The sequence below is a fragment of the Exophiala xenobiotica genome (genome assembly GCF_000835505.1).
Source record: "Exophiala xenobiotica strain CBS 118157 unplaced genomic scaffold supercont1.2, whole genome shotgun sequence".
NCBI classification, from domain to species: Eukaryota; Fungi; Ascomycota; class Eurotiomycetes; order Chaetothyriales; family Herpotrichiellaceae; genus Exophiala; species Exophiala xenobiotica.
In genome coordinates, this window is record NW_013562493.1 from 4150481 (window position 1) to 4168949 (window position 18469).

The 18469-nt window shown below is 51.6% G+C and overlaps 7 protein-coding genes across 8 annotated transcripts; 3 read left to right on the forward strand and 4 right to left on the reverse strand.

The window, feature by feature from the left end:
- Positions 1-443: 443 nt before the first annotated feature.
- PV05_03746 (uncharacterized protein) lies at positions 444-2624 on the forward strand (the record flags this gene model as incomplete). Its single annotated transcript, XM_013464419.1, has 5 exons — positions 444-809; positions 858-1099; positions 1165-1528; positions 1602-2421; positions 2502-2624. The coding sequence occupies 4 exons, from the start codon at positions 444-446 to the stop codon at positions 2415-2417; spliced, it is 1788 nt and encodes a 595-aa protein (XP_013319873.1). The 3' UTR covers positions 2418-2421; positions 2502-2624.
- Positions 2562-4196, reverse strand: PV05_03747 (uncharacterized protein). Its single transcript, XM_013464420.1, has 3 exons — positions 3855-4196; positions 2980-3774; positions 2562-2803 (listed from the first exon to the last, which is right to left on the reverse strand). The coding sequence occupies exons 1-3, from the start codon at positions 4102-4104 to the stop codon at positions 2664-2666; spliced, it is 1185 nt and encodes a 394-aa protein (XP_013319874.1). The 5' UTR covers positions 4105-4196; the 3' UTR covers positions 2562-2663.
- Positions 4197-4831: 635 nt separating this feature from the next.
- On the reverse strand, positions 4832-6456 carry PV05_03748 (uncharacterized protein). The gene is made up of 2 exons (XM_013464421.1): positions 6315-6456; positions 4832-6265 (listed from the first exon to the last, which is right to left on the reverse strand). The coding sequence occupies exons 1-2, from the start codon at positions 6440-6442 to the stop codon at positions 4942-4944; spliced, it is 1452 nt and encodes a 483-aa protein (XP_013319875.1). The 5' UTR covers positions 6443-6456; the 3' UTR covers positions 4832-4941.
- Positions 6457-7170: 714 nt separating this feature from the next.
- Positions 7171-9014, forward strand: PV05_03749 (uncharacterized protein). The gene has a single exon (XM_013464422.1). The coding sequence runs from the start codon at positions 7210-7212 to the stop codon at positions 8473-8475; it is 1266 nt and encodes a 421-aa protein (XP_013319876.1). The 5' UTR covers positions 7171-7209; the 3' UTR covers positions 8476-9014.
- A 538-nt stretch (positions 9015-9552) lies between these two features.
- Positions 9553-11876, forward strand: PV05_03750 (uncharacterized protein). The gene is made up of 4 exons (XM_013464423.1): positions 9553-9692; positions 9747-10295; positions 10390-11383; positions 11435-11876. Exons 3-4 carry the CDS (start codon positions 10422-10424, stop codon positions 11481-11483), a joined length of 1011 nt encoding a protein of 336 aa, XP_013319877.1. The 5' UTR covers positions 9553-9692; positions 9747-10295; positions 10390-10421; the 3' UTR covers positions 11484-11876.
- A 960-nt stretch (positions 11877-12836) lies between these two features.
- PV05_03751 (uncharacterized protein) lies at positions 12837-13304 on the reverse strand (the record flags this gene model as incomplete). The annotated part of the gene is made up of 1 exon (XM_013464424.1): positions 12837-13304. The coding sequence occupies one exon, from the start codon at positions 13302-13304 to the stop codon at positions 12837-12839; it is 468 nt and encodes a 155-aa protein (XP_013319878.1).
- Positions 13305-13488: 184 nt separating this feature from the next.
- Positions 13489-18405, reverse strand: PV05_03752. Of its 2 annotated transcripts, XM_013464425.1 has the most exons (4): positions 15196-18405; positions 15091-15147; positions 14821-15033; positions 13489-14464 (listed from the first exon to the last, which is right to left on the reverse strand). In XM_013464425.1, the coding sequence occupies exons 1-4, from the start codon at positions 18174-18176 to the stop codon at positions 14377-14379; spliced, it is 3339 nt and encodes a 1112-aa protein (XP_013319879.1). In that variant the 5' UTR covers positions 18177-18405; the 3' UTR covers positions 13489-14376. The 2 variants fall into 2 exon arrangements, with proteins under 2 accessions (XP_013319879.1, XP_013319880.1); XM_013464426.1 differs by having other exon boundaries at positions 13489-15033.
- Positions 18406-18469: the final 64 nt, after the last annotated feature.

The window sequence follows — 18469 nt, forward strand, 5'->3', positions numbered from 1 at the left end:
TCGCACTGGAGTCGCACTTGTGGCTTCGGCTGATATGTTACGGAAACGGTAGGCACAGTACTGAAGAGGCGACATGCCAACTCATGGAATGATGTCCCGGTTATTGTTCGACCACGCCCTTGTGGTCCGTCCAGCTCCACTAAGCGTTCCTCTTGGACGTGCTTTCCGGCGAGTATCTCATCTCATTAACATTTGAGTTTCTCCCATACATCCATGGGCTTCGTATTTGGACAAACGAATCCTCCCGGCAAGTTGTCGCGCCGGTAAAGAGATTCTTTGCCGGCATAGCCGAACTGGTTTGGGGAACATTGCCATCTGCGGGGAACTGTTCGGGTGTTCATCACAAATCACCGAGTATATCTTATGGTCATTGATATATACTCTGACGAAGGAGACATTGCTATCGTTTTCATAGTCTTCGTTTTCGTGTACGCCAAGTCAAAATGTCAGAGACAACGATAGCCCTCTCTTCAGCCGCCCCGGATGCAGCCTCACTGAAACCAAAGATCAATGGGGACTATGTGAAAACCAATGGCGTGAATGGATACTACCATGCAGAATCACATACTGAATCTATCGACGTCCCACTGCGACAGGCAAACGCGTGGACACCACGGAAGAAACTCCGAATCATTACAGTCGGAGCGGGGTTTTCAGGATTACTCTTCGCTCATAAGCTGCAACATCAGTATCCGGAGATGCAAGATCTGATATCGCACACCATATACGAGGCCAGAGACAAGATCGGCGGGACGTGGCTCGTCAACACGTATCCTGGCGTCCAGTGTGATGTCCCTTCTCATATCTATGTACGTATTGCTACATCCCGCTGGTATCAAAATATGCTGACAGACCAGGCGTTCCCATTCGACCCCAACCCGAACTGGAGTCATTTCTACTCAAGTGGTAAGGAGATTTACGAATATATTTGTAGTACGACAAAGAAGTGGAATCTGGACCGGGATGTCAAGCTCAACCATAGACTCCTTGAGGCCATATGGCAGGAGGAAACCGGTCAGTGGAAATGCACCATCCAGAATGGTGAACGCCAGTGGGTCGAATACACCGATATCCTAATCTCAGGACAAGGTATCTTGAAGTGAGTGCCCAAATGATACCCTGTATCTCCTAGGAGCATGTCCTCTGACACGCCCTCCATTACAGTAAGTGGCGATGGCCCGACATCGAAGGCCTGCACACTTTCAAAGGCCACAAATGCCACTCGGCCAATTGGGCCAACGACTACGACTACTCCAACAAAACAATCGGTGTCATCGGTAATGGCAGTTCAGGAATTCAAATCGTCCCGTCTCTTGCAAAGCTGCCAGGCACGACTGTGATCAGTTTTCAGCGGAGCCCGACCTACATCTACTACCGCATGGCACCCGCCAAACTGCTCGCTCGAGACGACATCAGCGGTAATCCGGAATACACAGAGGAAGACAAGCGACGATTCCGAGAAGATCCTGCACACCTTCGACAGTATCGGAAAATGCTGGTACATAAAATCAACAATGCTTTCAAAATGGTAAGCCAACCCTTCAACTCTCGCTCCCTCCCTCCACGAATGCCAGAGAACTAATTACAAGGGCCGTGGTTAGTTCTTAAAAGACACCCCTGCCAACGACGAAGTCTCTGACGCCGCGCGCAAACAAATGGCCGAGAAACTGAATCACGACCCGGATTTATGCGCGAAACTGATCCCAACCTGGGAACTCGGCTGCCGTCGCATCACCCCCGGCGAAGGCTATCTCGAATCGTTCCTGAAGCCGAACGTACACCTCGTCCAGAAAGGTGTCACGCGGGTCACCGAAGACAGCATCATCACGACCGACGGCTCGAGTCACAAAGTCGACGTCATCGCCTGCGCGACCGGCTTCGACGTCTCATTCACCCCTCAATGGCGCATGATCGGGCGCAACGGCGTCGACCTAGCGAAAGAATGGTCCGTCGACCCGGAGTCGTACCTGTCCATCGGCGCCCGGGACATGCCGAACTATTTCATGTTCATGGGCCCGAACTCGGTCATCGCCCACGGCTCGTTGATGGAAAGCCTAAACTGGACCGGCGACTACCTTGTCAAATGGTTGAAGAAAATGTGTACCGAGGACATCAAGTCCATCGTGCCCAAGACGAAAGTCGTAGACGAGTTGATCTGCTACGGCGACAAGATCCACAAGACACTCGTCTGGTCCGGTGGGTGTAAAAGTTGGTACAAGCGCAACACGGTGGACGGGCGGGTCACCGCGGCGTTTGCAGGCAGTGCGCTTCTGTACAAGAACTTGATCAGTGAGCTGAGGCCAGAGGATTTCGAGGTCGAGTATCGTAGCCCGAACAGATGGTCCTTCTTGGGCAATGGATTCACCGAATACGAAATGGATCCGGAGAGTGATTTGTCGTGGTATATCGAGCGATGATTAGGTTGGTTACCTAGGTATGGGAGACAACCCGAACATACCAGCTGAATCCAGATGCGTCCGCTCGATGCTGACAGATGGAAGGGCGGGAACAAGCGAGCTCCGTCACCAACGAAAGACTCCCAGGAGGCAAGCAAGTGAAGGCGAGTTCAAGCGTCAACAATATCCATCTACAAAGAAGAAGAAGAAAGAATAGAGATCAACGAGAAATCTAGAGCCATGCCCAAGACCTCACTATCCCTGACATTACCTCCACAAGCCCTCAATATCTTTGCCAATGAATTCTAACAACGATTCTTCAACGTCCCTTCTCGTGACAGCACCTCTCTTCGCTTTGGCGCCCGCCTGCGCAATCGCAGACTCAGCATCTTCCTCGGCCATGGTAACTAGCGAGCACCCCACGTGTCAGTAACGGTGCGGAAAATTCGGGCGGAATAGTAAGTCTAAAGATCCGGTAACACAATTCCGTTGCCCTCCACCAAAAGGGGACCAGGAGACCCATCTACTCCGGAGGACCCAGGGGCTATAGCACAGTATTGATAGCAAAGAGGGAAGGACTTACTATGACACTGGACGGCCGCACGTTTCCCACTCCACATGGCATGCGGCACATTCGTGCTGCCATCCGAATTCGCATCGCCCACAGCATACACACCGGCGATATTCGTGACCATTCCAGCTGTAAAGTTCGCCAGCAAGGATTTATCGTTGACCAGCGTCACGCCTAATTTCCGTCCCAGGTCACTGCGCTGCACCGATTCAAAGCCCGCGAAGAATGCGGCTCGTTCGATCGCCGTTCCGTCATCCAAATACACCATGAACTTGTCATACTCGGCCTTGTCGACGGCGGACTTGACGATGCCGCCATCTTGGAGTCTCCGGATTTCCGTGATTGTCCGATTCTCAATCTGCACGTTGTACGCCTTGACCAATTTTTCCCAGTCCGGCTCTGTCGCAGTCAATGCAGCCATGTTGGCCGGCGTGAGGGTCCCATTCACAAATGCAATCAGATCCGTGTTGAGCGTCTCGATCTCCCGGATGAGGCCGGGGACTTTGTCGAGCGTGCCGAGCAGACCCAGCGGCTGGTCACGGTGCTCGTACCCGTCACACCAGGGGCACCAGTAGATCCCTCTCGCCCAATTTTCGTCGATACCCGGCGTCGATGGGATCACGTCTTTCATCCCCGTGGCCAGGACGACCTTGCGGCTGGTATACTGATTGCCATCTGCGTCTGTGATGGCGAAGCAAGAATTGTTGACCTGTTGGATATCCGTGACGGTGCCGTTCTTCATGGACGCGGTCGGATACAATGAAATTTGTTCGCGGGCTTTGGCGCGGAAGTACGCCGGCGTTACACCTGCGATACTTCGTCAGCATTCCAGGTTCCTATAGCATGAAGAGGCAAGCTGGGGTTCCAAAGGGGGCTGGGTTGGGTACCGTCACTTCCAATGATATCATGAGCATGTCTTGTCAAGAGGTTGCGATATTCGCCCGAGTCAATCAGCAGCGCCTTGCGCCGTACTCGAGCGAGGCCGCTCAAAGCACTCAATCCGGCCGGTCCTCCTCCCACTATGAGAACATCGTAGTGTGAGGCATCTTGGTTAGCCTGCCATGGTACTGGAGAAGATAGGACAGCAAATGGCAGTGTCAACAAGAGCGCAAAGAAGTGGATCGGAGACGGTAACATATCTCTCTTTGTGGTTCTGAGGCTGGACTACGAGACGGCGAGCATCCGAAAGGTTTCGAGGAAGCCCGAACATGAAGTAAAGAGCATTTCCACAACTCCCAACGGCGCTGCGTTGTGCAGCAACCGTCCAACAAGCTTGTGCTCTTACCACAATACATGCTTACAGGACAGTCCATGTAGTCTTGGAATACTATTTTAAGATCCAATAGAAAGGGCATCGAACGAGCAGAGACCTAGATTTCTACCGCAATCTGGTCCGTGCCAGAGTTTCTATGTGTCAGGTCAGGACGCTCTGGTCAGAACCGGCGAACTTTTCTTGTCAGCCAAGCAAACAATCATTCTAGTAGCTGCGGGTCAAATCATGGAGTAAATAAATGGAAAAGCTGTAAAGATGCAATCCTGGTATGAGATTGTGGAGGAGTGCCGTTCCGTATTGAGGTACGGACTCCATTCTGGTGTGGGCTGTCCAGTCGGTTGTCCCTTTCATTGCGCACTATCCTACCTTCTAGCAGAGAGTGGATGGGATAGGAGCACGACAAAGCTCAATTGAAGGAATAACCATCCTCTCAAGTTCGTACCCGGACACTGAGCCTCATGTGAGACGCTTCGGAGTCACGTAATGGCGGCGGTATTGGGATTGACCTCGGCTACAGGAGACACGTGGTCAGTCATATACCAAGGTAGATAGAAGGAATATTGAAATCAAGTATTATCTCTTGCACAGCACTATGGACCAATTCCTGCCACGTTGCTAACATAGGACACCTTGGGTTCCAGTCCTCTTTACGAACTTAGCTGCTGTTTCACAGATTCGAGAGATCCGGAGGCATGTGACAATCATATGTGCTTGTTCTGCTCGCCCTCCTTGGTTTCATTGACAACTGCATCCAGGATCTTGCGCACTTCTCTGATGATCTCCCAGCTCGTTTCTTTGACATGCAATACCTCGAGGTTGACTTTGTCCAGTATGCCGGATGGAGAGGTCGTAACTGATGGATAATCTTCTTTCCTAGTGGCCAGAATCATAGCGTGTACCGGTACACGATTTGCATTTTCTGCCGGACGTGGCGACAGGATCGACTGTCCTTTGCGCGACGAGGCTGACTTGTAAACCGTTGCTTGGGTAATTGAGGCGGCAAGGTATGGTGGACGGTCAGGAAAGAACACGTCAGCGAAACGAAGAGGGATGTTCGGCGGCTGATATTCGTAGTTAACCGGCAGCAACGCGTAGATCTCAAGACGCAAGAAGCTGTTCTCATCTGAGGTGTTGAGGGAGTTGATTTGTCTGAGCGCCTCAGCAATGCGGAAGCAAGTCGGAAGTCGGTATTCGGTTGAGAAAATCTGCTGTGATATCTCAGTTGGCTTGTCCGGGATCTTGGTCGGGTATTTGACGGAGCGAAGGAACGGTTTCATATCTGGTAGAGGGTTGCTTGAACTGACTGACGCTGCGGTGGTCGTCCATTCCCGGCCGAAGCTGAACTGTGTCAAAAGACTTTTGAACGAGCTGTTTTTGTCGTTTGGCGCCTTGTATTGTGTGCTATTCTTTTGCTCCTTGGCCAATTCCGCCTCAGCAGCGAGGAGATCTGCGATGTCAGAGTCGTCATCGTCAAAAAGATCATCATCATCATCATCCTGATTCGCGTTATTGTTCCGACCGTTCGCCGCGACAGGGGGTTTCGCAGAGTAGACATTGAATTGGAAAGGGGACTCCTGGGGGTAGTCGAAGAAGTCAGTTGTCATCGGATCCAAGGTGGTACCGGAGCTCCTCATGTTGAGTTTGTTCTGTGAAGTATGCATAAGAGGAGTGTCGCCAGATCGTGTAATTTGGGCCATCTCTTGACCAGCTCCAAGGGATTTCTCGTGGTGGATTGACTTAGAATTCAATGTAGGCGACTTGGCCAGCTCGACGTTGCTTTTCTTCAATGATGATTCGGTAGCTCTCTTCTTCCGTGCGGTTGTTGGTGATAGTGAGGGTGCTTTTCGCTTGCGTGTAGTTGAGGTTTGTTTCATCTTTTCTGCTGAGCTGAGAATGAACTCGCGAAGTGGACTAGCGAAAGGGGATGGGATTTCATTTTCATTCCCAGGTTCAGACAACGGAGGTGAAGGGGAGGTTACGGTGAAGGTCTTGCAAGCACGATTGACGGGAGTCCAGTTGTTCAGCCTGACGTTGGTTAGTTTATGCACTCAACTTTCACAAGCTCCTGCCTTACCAGACTTGTGGTCCCGTGTTCAATTTGTTGACCTTCTCAAGCTCTTCCACATCTGTGAAAGAAGCGAGTGAATGCTTGTCCATCTCCTTTGTAGAGACCATGACGCAATCTGAGCTCAGCGAAAACATTCTCGACTGTAAGGATGCACACAGACAGCACAATGAACGTGGGGAACGCTAAGTGATGAGTCGGACGATGGCAGCGTGTATGAGGAGCTTTGAAAGAAAGTCAAGAAGTTCAACACTCTCAGCGAGCTCAGGGAAGAGGCCAACGAGGTCACGCAGGGATATGGCAGTAAGGAAGAGGAAGATGGCTTGGTGGTGTCTCGGCATCTTGTTCTCGAGGCTGAACGCGGATTTTGATGAATGAAGCTTAGGCAGTGGACGATGAGTGTTGTGAAATTGAGCTGCCTTGTCCATGTCTGCGATGAAATATTTCACGATGGCCGGATTCAAAGGGCGCTAGCGAAGATGAAGGCGGTGAAGCAATCGAGGTCGAACAGCGATACTCTCAATCTGGTGTGAAGGTGTTTTGTGCCATTCAGACTGCGATATGAGCTTCATTGTCCTTTTCCTACTAGACAGCCGACTGTCATGTAGTGTCTGACATAGATTTGTCGCTCGTGTACAGCCTGGCTTCATACCGTACCCGGCTGGCTTCTAGGATCATTACGTCTTGAGTGTCTGTCCTCATGCTCAAAGGGAGTGTGAAGTACTGCGGTGACAAGGTTGACGACTATCTGGCTAGGTGTCTGGTAGACGGAAGACACCTGCTGACATCATCAAGGGAAAGCCAGAGGCACTAACCACGTTTGGCATCCCAAATGTTTTGGTTGCTGAATGATGCGTTCGCTGAGCGCAGACTGACTCTGCGCAAGACCAGACCATACATCAATATGTCTTATGCTGTGGAAATCAAGAAGCGCAAGTTCGACCGTATCTTGGAGGCGCTTTCCGACAGTGCAGCATCACCATCTCGAACCTCACTCAATGCCCGCAACAATGCCTCAACCACGACGCTGACCCAAGATTCCGCCTCCGACTCTTCCAAACGACGTCGCGTTACTCCTACTGCAAAAGCTGTTGTCCCTAGTACTTCTGTGACCTCTCTCTGCGGCCACTACCTTCCCTCCAGCCGAGCGGCGTTTCTACAGAGACTGGAAACCTTCCGACATGTGACTCAGTGGCATATCCCTTCAACAGAGCCCATCAATGCTGCGGCATGGGCGAAAAGAGGCTGGGTATGTGTGGATACCGACACTATCTACTGCGGTGCCTGTAAAGAGAGAGTTCACGTTGATCTAGACGCCGACTCTGAATTGCTTAAGAACCAAGAAAACAATGAGGATGAAGAGGAGGAAGAGCATGCCGACCAAGATGACAGCGTTGTGATGCGCTCGGAAATCCACGAAAGCATGGTGAAACGATATCAGGAGATGATCGTCACTGCCCATGGTGAAAATTGCCTTTGGCTCAAACGTGGCTGCGATTCGTCAATACAGCGAATAGAAGGATTGTTGAATACCAGCATGGCCATTTCTGCACTGCGGACGCGTTACGAAAGTATTATTAACCGAGCAGAAGAGGTTCCCAGAGTAGCACCTCTCCCTGGCGATGGTTTCGAGGCCACAGAAGGTTTGGAGCGATTCCGGTTCAATGACAACGAGAAGCCGCAGCTCGACGCTCTGAAACTGGCAGTCTGTGGGTGGGAAAGAAAATGCGAAGATGTCATCGAATGTCGTCACTGCTTTCGGTCACTTGGACTATGGCTATATCGTGGTGAGACGCCTGCAATGGAGAGACTGGACGCTGTTGAAGATCATCTTGAGTATTGCCCGTGGAGATCGACCGAGGCTCAAGATACAGAGATTATTATTGGAGGTCGCAGGGACAGTGAGGGCTCCTCACCGAGCTTACAGCGAGTGGCAGGATGGGCTCTGGTATTGCAGGCTATGCTCAAAGACAACAGCAAGAGAGAATCAAAGCAACCAGTTTCCACTTCTGCCTCGGAGACAGAACTGACCAGTACTCCGAACAATGAGTCTCAGACGCCGGAGCAACGAGAAAAGAAAATGAGGGATTTATTGCGCAGAATCAAGGAAATCAAGAAGCCATTCAACGTCAAGGCGCTGCTGAAACGCAAGGACAAAGGCCAGACCTGATGAGACCACGACAAGGAATGATCCATCACTGACTTCCCTCTTCCGATAGCCGTGGTTGTTATATCACGGAATGGTTCCCGGATGTTGGCGATGACATTGTGTAGGTAGTCCGGCTTCCAACCTCGGCCGGCTTATGGTCAAATATCGGAAGTGTTCGGAAGATACCGCGACCTGTGCACGTGGGAGGCTGCGAACACCGTCTGTGTGAGATTGCACCAGACAAACTCGAGAGATGATCAATCATCGGAAGCGAGATCGGAGCTTTCTTTTTGCATGTGCTAGCGTTTGAGGAAATGCAGAGGGAAGGGTTGGTTTTTCCGCAAGGCTGAAGGTGGATCTGAACTAAGTGGACACAAGACTCGAGCCTTGTCGCAGGGTGGCCGCAGCAGACAATGTGCTCGACCATCTGTTAAGCTGGTCGCAGGTGGTTCCGGTCAAGGGCTTTGGGTAAGGGTGAATCAAAGATCCAAGACCTCAATGTACACAGTAGGCTCAATTATTATCCTTTGCAGCCTCGCCCAGAATGCCATCAACTGTACTCGTCCACAGTAGTGCCTAGGTAGAGGTGGTAGAGGTATCCCACGGTGGGGGTGGGGACCTTAGGGGACTTGCTCTGGAATCCGTGTCTCCATAAGGTCCCCTCTTCAGCTAGCCGACAATGACATCAATCTAAAGCCACCAAGCCTACCTCATGCTACCACGGCTTCCTAGCAGGACAAAGCCTCGTCCGGGTGGCAGTGGGATGAAAATGTCGCACTGTTCGACCGTGCGATGACTATGGAGTCGCCGGAAACCGATGGTACCCGAACCCAGCCCAATGGGGGTCATGTCGGGACGCGCTTTTCGAGTCACTGATTATTGGTTGGGGGGCAAGTTGCACTGGGAGCATGTGAAAGCATAGCTACATGAGATAGGTACTCGTAGCTATCAGCAGTGATTGCCAAGTCGGTCATGTTGGGGCCGTGTTCATACTCGTGCCATCATTGTACCGCAAGGCTTCAAATCGGAGTTCAATCGAGCGGGGATGGCAGACAGCGACAGCCTCGAGAGCATTCGTGGCATTCCAACAAACGACTGCGGTCACCCGCGATGCAGCAAAAGCACTGACTGTGGAAGCCTAGGGACGGTTTGGCATAGGCGCACCAAGGCATGTTAGAGCACCCCAAGGTGCCCACAACACCAACCGTGCTCTTGTCTATTCGTCAGTTCCTTGCCAGGTATGGGTTCCCTTCCTTCCCCGCATCTCACCATTCTTACCAAGCCCTGTCCAGTCTGTCCAGCCTGTCCCACGACAATCATGTCTGCACTAGATAACTGCCTCATCCAATCCTCGGGCCCATGAATCGCTAGGGTCATCATGCCCAATGGTCATCGTCAAACTCATAAACAGGGACTTGTCCATCCAAATCAAGTCGCGGTCAGGCCCATCACATCACACCTCCTCCTCCAAGCCCTCCTCCTCCTTCTCCTCTCTATTGCGGAGTTGCTTCCTCGTGCGGACAACCTTCTTTCCGACCGAGCTCTGCCGTTTGTTCGTAACCGTCTGATTGTTGCTGAATAGTCTCTCCTCTCATATACCTGACTCTTCTGCGCTTTTCGGTGACCGACAACTTGCGCCTGCTTGAAGCAGTCGTATTCGTCTCACAGAAAAGTCGCCGAAAAGGCACCCCATCTCCCGACTGAGGACGCCGAATCGCAGCAGGACCGTATTCCCGGTCACCGCCCGTCCGATAATCCTCGAGTCGGACTCTGACCACTGGTGAAAGTACTGAGTGTATAGTACTTCTGCTACTTGCCGCGTGATCTCTCACGCTCTTCAGGTGAGCTGAACTCGGCCACAAGCACTGTTCCCCTCACCACCACCCTCACCACCGCAATCCATGTATCAAGACACTGACTCTGGGCGCGGCTTAGATACAAGCAGCCTTCCTCCTCTCACCTCCACCATGTCCGGTACAGCCAACCGCATCAAGGAAGGGGCTCGATCCGCGGCCTCAAAGGTCGAAGAAGCTGCTTCAGAAGCCGTCCATAACCCAGCCCAAGCCAAAAATGACTTCCTCCACACCCCGATCATGCGAGCGGCCCTACCTTTCATCAACGGAGGCCTCTCCGGCATGTTTGCAACAGCCTGCATTCAGCCCATAGACATGGTCAAGGTGCGACTGCAATTGGCAGGAGAAGGCGTAAGAACAGGACCCAAACCCACAGCATTTGGCATAGCAAAAGACATCATTGCACAAGGCAAGGTGCTAGACCTGTACACGGGTCTCTCGGCCGGTCTGTTGAGACAGGCAGTCTATACCACTGCCAGATTGGGCTTCTTCGATACATTCCAGAACATGATGCAGGCAAGAGCAGAGAAGAAAGGCACAAAGATTGGCTTCCTAGAGCGAGGCGCCGCGGGTCTGACTGCGGGTGGTCTGGCAGCTATGGTCGGCAATCCTGCAGACTTAGCACTCATTCGCATGCAGTCGGACGGCTTGAAGCCCAAAGAACAGAGGGCCAACTACCGGTCCGTCTTTGACGCTCTGATGAGAATCGCCAAAAATGAAGGTATCGGCGCCTGGTGGGCCGGTGCCTATCCCACAGTGATTCGTGCCATGGCCCTGAACTTCGGTCAACTCACCTTCTTCGCCGAGTCCAAGGCACAGCTCAGACAGCATGCGCCGAATCTGTCGGAAGGCACCCGAACGTTGAGCGCATCTGCCATTGCCGGATTTTTCGCCTCGTTCTTCAGTCTCCCCTTCGACTTCATCAAGACGCGTCTGCAGAAGCAGCAAAAAGGTCCGGATGGGAAGTTGCCATACAGTGGGTTCTTTGACTGCGCCAAGAAGGTTGTTCGTGATGAAGGTTGGTTGAGATTTTATCGTGGATTCCCTACCTACTATGTCAGAATTGCGCCGCATGCGTGAGTACTCAGCTTCGCCTTGGTGATGGGTTTTTGCTGACGAGGGAACAGGATGATCACGCTGATCGTGGCCGATTATCTGAAGTTGATCACGGCTTGATAAACACATGACCCACGGGGGTCTCGCAATATGAATGAGGAATATCTTGTCGTCTTGAAAGGGTTCGGAGGAGAGGCTGACAATGTTGAAAAAGCAGACTACCAGAAAGAGTTGGATATGTCATGCCACGGCCGCGAAGAGGAGGAGCTGAAGACGAGAAACGCGCACATCCATTGTGGCCACGTCGCTGATTCATCTCATAGCGCCCAGCGCATCGAGGAAATTTTGCCGGATGATTTATATATCCTCTATGCGGTAGTAGATCTCCCTACCATTTGAGGACGATGTCTCACGATCTAGCATTCAGACGAGTATGGAGGTAGCATAGTCGACTTGGTAGGAAGATACCTAGTATAGACGTCCTCATGGACTGAAAATTGAACATCTAACTTACCTACTAGTCGCCCACGGCCTCCGTACCCAGGAGCATCGATGGAGACGAATGGAGACAAATGGATGCTCAAGTCGGGGCAACGGATGCCGACCACACGTGACAACGACCAGCCCGAACCGGATATGCCCACTATGCCTTACAACGGCATCTCGTACTCCGTACGTTTAGACCTTTCACAACCTTTCTGTCCAGCAGTATGGACAACCACATCTACTCAGCAGATTTGGCAGTCAGAATATTGTTGCGACACCAGTGAGACCAGCTCAAATGGAGAACATGGCCTCCTTCAGCACATTATGAGCAGCCTCGCCCATCGACGGACGCAAGGCATATGTTCCAAGAGCACTCGAGTGTTCGCCTAAGCATGGTACGGAGAGAATGTTCAGGTTCGATACAAGCTACATAGCAGTCACATTGCAGGTACGGTACCAATGCTCTGGCAACCAAAGTCTCCCTGCTATGATCATCTTGGTTGAGTAATAACACCATTGTCCTTGATCATTGAGTTTGAATCTACCTTGTCGGAGTACGCATACTAGGACATCTCCCAGTGTTCGCCAGTCCGGATTCTCGCGCCATGGCGCATTTGTGGCCTCGTCGCTGAACACTAACCAAGAGCACGGCCAAGCACACGCCCCAGAGGCACAACATAGCTCGCCATTGTCACCACTTTGTCTGCCTGCCAATGTGACTCCTCTTTGCCGGTGACACTCAACTCAACATACCTTACTCCCGATAGCTAAGCCCGGCAAGTGTAACCCAAGGAAGAAGTGCCAAAAGGGACAAACTCCCCTGTCGAAATACGTCAAAAAGAGGCATGATCATTCCGGTCTCCCCTTTAAAGGTCTTTCACGTCACTGAACCAAGCTTGTCGGTCTTCAGTCCTCGAAGTTCAAGCACCGACTGATCGACCACCCTCCCGACTCGCCCGATCTGATCTGATCTGATCCGATCTTGAGTCATGTCATGGACAGGATATCCGCCAGACAGAAACAAATACAACACACGCATGGAATGCACTCTTCCGCCCCATCACACCCGCCGCGGAGATGCAGATCGGTAGTCGTAGTAGTAGGATCCAACTGCTGCATCCGACTCGCTGGCTCAAAGGACATGCCAGCTCGGTTCGCCAGAGGCTGTGGTTGTGGCTGTGGCTGAGTGTCGCCAACATCGCTGCTAATCGTGGTTCGAGAGGATGCCATTGACTGTTGGTACGTCGGCAATGGGGCGCGCAAGGCCGTTTCATCCTGGACGACTCTTGGATCTTGTCCTTCGGCCATAGCTACAGAGGATGGTCTCAAATCGCTCATACCGCTCGCAGTGCTCGGCGCCATGTCGTTGACAGTGAGTTCGGTAGCTTGGGACTTGGACTGATCTTGGTGAGAGGTTTCCGCGGCAGGAGTCGTGTCCATCTGTGTGGATGCCATGACCTATGTCGGATACTTCCAAGGTGTGCTGCTGTCTAACTTTGGACTGTCTGAGAAGGACGCTGCCGACGAACAGAGGACAACTTGAAATTGCTCGCTTTCAATTCGGACTTCTTTTGCGTGAGGAAAGGGGGAAGTTGACGATCATGAAGTCCAGATCGCATAGACAGTTCGTTGTGATGGAGAGAGAGATATATACATATATACATATATTTCTCGAGATGTCAAGGGAAGTCGCCAACTTCCATCGCCAACTTCAATGAGCCTCGCTGCTTGCTGAGTGAAGGCCCGATCCCGGAGACTAAGCAGCACAATAGGGCCCCGGGAGGCAGTGACCCAGGTGCTCATACAGTGAAGCATTGCACTTTTCCTTGACTCCCCAGCATCGTGAAGAAAGCCGGGCCCTGTCAAGGCGATGTTCCATTCCACCTTTCATGCCATTGATCTCACAGTTCACGTGGAGTGAAAGAGGAATGGGAAAGGGTCATAATGATCAACAAATTGCGGGCGTTTGCCATTGCCGAGACCTTTTGGCAGTAGTCGATTATTGGGCTCGGGATATATCAAATTTGAGGTAAACGGACGAAATTCCCAGGAGCCGTGGGCAAAGCAGATACATTGGGCACATAGGCTGGTAAACAGGCATTGAACCCGAAGGATAAGATTTGCATCACGTTCGACCAATACTCCAGACGTTTCACCGAAGACAACCGCATACCTGTCCTGCACTCTGGTCAGCCGTCACCATGTGCCTTAGTCAAGACGATAAAAACAGGTAGTTAACAAGAATAGCAAAACATCTCGACAGTGAATGAGTGCTTTCGCAATTGCCTATCTTTGGTCTTCCAGGGCTGCTCTGCAGGATCCATGAAACTTGTTCGGCACCCCGCTCAAGCTTTAAGATGTGCAGGCACGTCAACTCAGTCTCGACCCCGGATACACAGCTCGTGCTCTCCGGTGGCGCGGAGCGTCAACACAAACACCCGGACTCAATACCATTCCAGCCACTTTCTCGCTGGGCGCAAGAATGTACATCTCCAATCGTGGTTTGAGTATTACAATGCAGTCAGTATCAAGACATCGTGGGCGGTGCACCCATAAAGGCTGCGTTGTTGTAGCCGTCTTCCTGCTTGATCGTGCCGTTGAGCAACGGGCATAATCTTTGAAAGATATCGTCAGTGAATGTTCGAAGGAAGCGATGGTTAAAAAAGGCAAGGGAACGTGATTTGAGTTATGATCTCGAAGACGAGTTGTAACAGGGGAACCATTTTCGACTCTCACATCGAGATATTGAGGAATCTCTCAGAGAAGAAGCTGGGTTTGCACCCCAAGGGATTTGGAGCCAAAGAGTTTTCGAGCCAAACATGGATAGGGACAGTTGGGTCAACGGGTTGTCGATGCTGGCCAGAGAGATTGGGGGCATCTCCCATATAAGTCATCGAAACTCGGTGCATCCATTAACATGGACCCAATCTTGCGATCAAAGGGGAGATTGCAATTTCGGCACTTAACGGACTTTTTGTTGGTCTTGATATGACCGACTTGACCACAATTGGCACATTTTCGTTGGGTCGGCTGTGTGTTCTTACCACCACCTCCACCTCCGTCGCCATCGGGAGACATCGCGGTACCACCAGGGGAAGTGGCTCCGGCCAGGGCGGCCTTGTTCTTGGTTCGTTGTTTTCTTCGAGCAGCGTTCTTTTCGAGCTTCGCAAGTTCCTCTTCGAGTCTGACGCACCTGTTAGCGATTTTATAAATTCTGCCATGAGAAGGAACAATATCTTGCCGTTTGCGCTGCCGAGCATCTTTCTCGGCGTCCCCGGTTGGTTTGATGTCAGTCAGGCTAATCAACTGTGAGCAATGTCCAGGTGCCAGCAAAGGCGTCTCAAACCTTATGGACTGCACTTCCTCCGTTTCCTTAATCTTCATGTACTGCTTGATCACCGCAGGATCAGTTTCATAGTATTCTTGGTCCATGCTCTCGCCATCTTTTGTGACCACAGTGCGGACGATACGCAAAACTCTCTGGGTTTGACTGTTGACGCTGCGTCTGCTAAACGAGGTTGCTGTTTCATCGTCTCGGCGTCGAGGGGCAGGCGTCTGCGTCCCTGACATTGGTGTAGCTCGGATGCTGGAACGATCCGCATACTTGTCTTCTTGCGCATCCACGTCACCATCCATGTCCAGATCCGAAGGTTCAATCTTTGATCCCAGACTCGCCTTTTGCTTGTCCCAGATATTTCGAATTGATTCTTCGTAGGATCTCTGCTGACGGGCAACGTTGTAGCTGTGGCCGCCCAGCTCTTTTTTCAGAGTAATCGCATCTTGAGCGGATCCTCCAATGGGTCTGAATCCACCTTTCATACTTGTTTTGATGAATGAAAACGCCTCGCCTCGGCCAGAGGGGTCACCTTCGCCGTACAATTTCAGCATTGCCTTGCCCTGAGTCGCCTGGATGAAGTTCTTGGTCGTTCGCCAGGGCGCTAGCTGCTGCTCTATACTATCGTTGTCGTTGCCTTCCTTAGTGTCGTCCTCGTCGTCATTGTCCGCATACCCTGAGTCCTGTAGGTACTGTGCGCCCACCTGCATGGATTCGAGCAAGCATATATCTTCGGGTCGAATGAGGGTTTGAATGACATCTTCATCAGGCACTGATTCACCAGCTCTCATTTCCCATTCCTTTACTTCCTTGTTGAAAATCATGAACTCTTTCATCTTCTGCCGGTTTTGCATGTCTGTGGTATCCGGGAAATGGCGTGTCACTTCTTCGACTTTGATTCTATTGTTCTTCTTGCGACGTGCAATACGGAACGATATGGCCTTGAGCCGATTTTTCGCGGCAGTGGTCACCATACGAGAATGAGTGCCTGGGACAGTTGTGGATGGAAGTTCCTGGCCCACGACGTAGACGTTGTCGAGGTTGCGGATATAGTGATTTTGTCCTCCCATGCCGGTTGTTTCCCTGATAACCAAGAAGTCCTGCGAGCTGGCATTTTGCTGGAAGATTGGGGCTCTATACATGTGATTGTAAAGTGCTGTTATTGTCTCACCAGGGTCGATCTGCCCGAAAATGTAAAAGGGCGATTTATCCTCGGGCAGTAAAACGGAAGTCTCACCAATGTCATGTTTGGGCCTTGATGTATCGTCTCTGGTCCGCCTGCGATAGTAATTGACAACCTTGTTACCCATTCCGGTCTCGGACAACATTAGCGGATGTTCTTCGGAGTATTCAAGAAGCAGTGTAGACGAATTGTCGGCCAAAGAGATGTCTTTCGTTCCGGCGTAGATTTCTTTCGTAGGACGTCCCTTCTGATGTTTCCGTTTGATTTTCGCGGTTGGCGAGAATGTGATAGGGTATTTGAAATGCATTCTCTTTCGATGGAAGTTTCGAAGCTCTTGCAGCGGAAGTCGAACTTGATAGTAGGGGTATTGAAGCTTGATGGCAGGAACTGAGTGTTCAATGTTGAGATTGGTAAGCTGTCCTCGGACCTTGTGTTGATGGTTTTGTTTGAGAAGCTCATACTCTGCGTCATTCGATGTCTTAAAGCGCTGCGAGATGCGATCTTTGAGCGTCTTGACCGTTGCAGTCTTCTCCCCTGGCCGCACTTTGGCCTTGACGGCTTCAGTATCAACTTCCTCTACCAGGAGATCGGAATCGTTCAGGTCAAGGACGACTTTTGCGGCAAGCTTGGCTGTCTGGCGCTCGGGGTCATCAAACAACCCCATGTCAATTTGATGGATTTTGACGATATCACGAGGGGCGAGACCGACGCGTCGCCTCTTGCGTGGCTGGTCGAAGTCCTCAAACCCATCAAACCCGAACATTTCGTCATCGCTACCGACAACACGAGGCCTGACCTCCTGCATCTCGTCGTCTGAAGCTGCAAGGTGAGAAAGTGTATCAAAGTCGGTACACATGAACTCCAGGTCGCACATAGTCAGGCCATTAGGAAGTGGCTCGTCGAGATCGGACTCTTCCGAGGAATCTTCGATTTGCCGTGCAGTTGTAGGCTCCTGGATTGGTACAAGGTCGGATGCGAACTCCGGCTCAGGGACCGCCACTGCCGAGTTGAAGGCCGTCTTCTGATCTTGCTCTATCTCCAGGTTGACCTTGGAAGGTCGAACCTGTTTGGGGGGCTTCAAAGGCGTCTTTGCCTGCCATTTCTGAGGTCGTGGTGGGAACAGCTTGTTGAAGTGGGGTGCTTCATCACGTTTGAACCGTGGAAATTCCAGCTTCAACCATTCCTCAACATTTTCCTGTTCAGTAGTTGGGATGTCTCTTCCAGATTGAGCAAACAAAGCCAGCTGCAGACGATACTGGGCATCTTCAATCTCGTCGACTTCTTGCTGGAGCATAGAAATGTCTTCTGTAGCATCGTCTTCGTGCTCAGATGCAAGGTCCAACTCTTGATCAGGATCTTGCGCCGGTTTGTCGATCGATTTCAAGGGTTCGCTAGCGGGCTGAGGTTCATGAGAGGTCAGGACAGGACTTGACGGCCCGAACAAGTCATCGTCGTCAAGCCCATCCATGGCGCTGTCCTCAATACCAGGCAGCATGTCTGTAGTCATCTCCATCGAGACATCCTGAGTCTGCTCTTCGTCCGGCAAGGACTCATCATCACCAATATCCTCATAGTCGACGGCATTGTCGGCCTTTTCGCCTTGCTCCAACGCTCTCGAATTCAGTTCATCCCAATTCAGCCCCTCGCCTCCGCCGGCCTCATTCATAAGTGCCATCAGCTCATCGTTGGCTTCGGCAGGCATGCTGAAACTTTCATCGAAAGGTGTGGCTGCGGCAGACTCGGCCATGCCTTCGTCGTCGCCGAAAAGACCGTCGAGGTCGTCGGCTTGTTGGTAGACGTCGGTCGCCATGATGACTGATGAGACTACGCGGGTGAAGGTGAGATTCGACCGAGGATGGTTCGCAAGGACCGAAGGGAAGCGTTGGCACGTTGACTAGATGGACTCATGGCAGTCAGGCCGTCAAGGATGATTCACTGCATCTGTCGACACGTAAACGCGAGACTGCACGAAGCTAAGCAGTCAAGTTTATGTTACAACAGAAGATAATTAAATGGTTGAGGCGCAACTGACGGATAATATTCACTTGTCTGGGGACGAGAGCCGTTGGAAAGTCTGAGGCGCATGACTCTTGTCTAGGCGCC

Coding starts and splice junctions, on each gene's coding strand:
- PV05_03747 (XM_013464420.1), bottom strand. CDS start 4,104: ATGTTACCGTCTCCGATCCACTTCTTTGCGCTCTTGTTGACACTGCCA. Junction 3,775..3,854: donor TGATATCATTGGAAGTGACG/GTACCCAACCCA, acceptor GAAGTATCGCAG/GTGTAACGCCGGCGTACTTC. Junction 2,804..2,979: donor TGCGGCCGTCCAGTGTCATA/GTAAGTCCTTCC, acceptor GGTGCTCGCTAG/TTACCATGGCCGAGGAAGAT.
- PV05_03748 (XM_013464421.1), bottom strand. CDS start 6,442: ATGTTTTCGCTGAGCTCAGATTGCGTCATGGTCTCTACAAAGGAGATG. Junction 6,266..6,314: donor AACACGGGACCACAAGTCTG/GTAAGGCAGGAG, acceptor AACCAACGTCAG/GCTGAACAACTGGACTCCCG.
- PV05_03749 (XM_013464422.1), top strand. CDS start 7,210: ATGTCTTATGCTGTGGAAATCAAGAAGCGCAAGTTCGACCGTATCTTG.
- PV05_03750 (XM_013464423.1), top strand. CDS start 10,422: ATGTCCGGTACAGCCAACCGCATCAAGGAAGGGGCTCGATCCGCGGCC. Junction 11,384..11,434: donor GTCAGAATTGCGCCGCATGC/GTGAGTACTCAG, acceptor ACGAGGGAACAG/GATGATCACGCTGATCGTGG.
- PV05_03752 (XM_013464426.1), bottom strand. CDS start 18,176: ATGGCGACCGACGTCTACCAACAAGCCGACGACCTCGACGGTCTTTTC. Junction 15,148..15,195: donor GAGGAAGTGCAGTCCATAAG/GTTTGAGACGCC, acceptor ACAGTTGATTAG/CCTGACTGACATCAAACCAA. Junction 15,034..15,090: donor GATGCTCGGCAGCGCAAACG/GCAAGATATTGT, acceptor CAGGTGCGTCAG/ACTCGAAGAGGAACTTGCGA.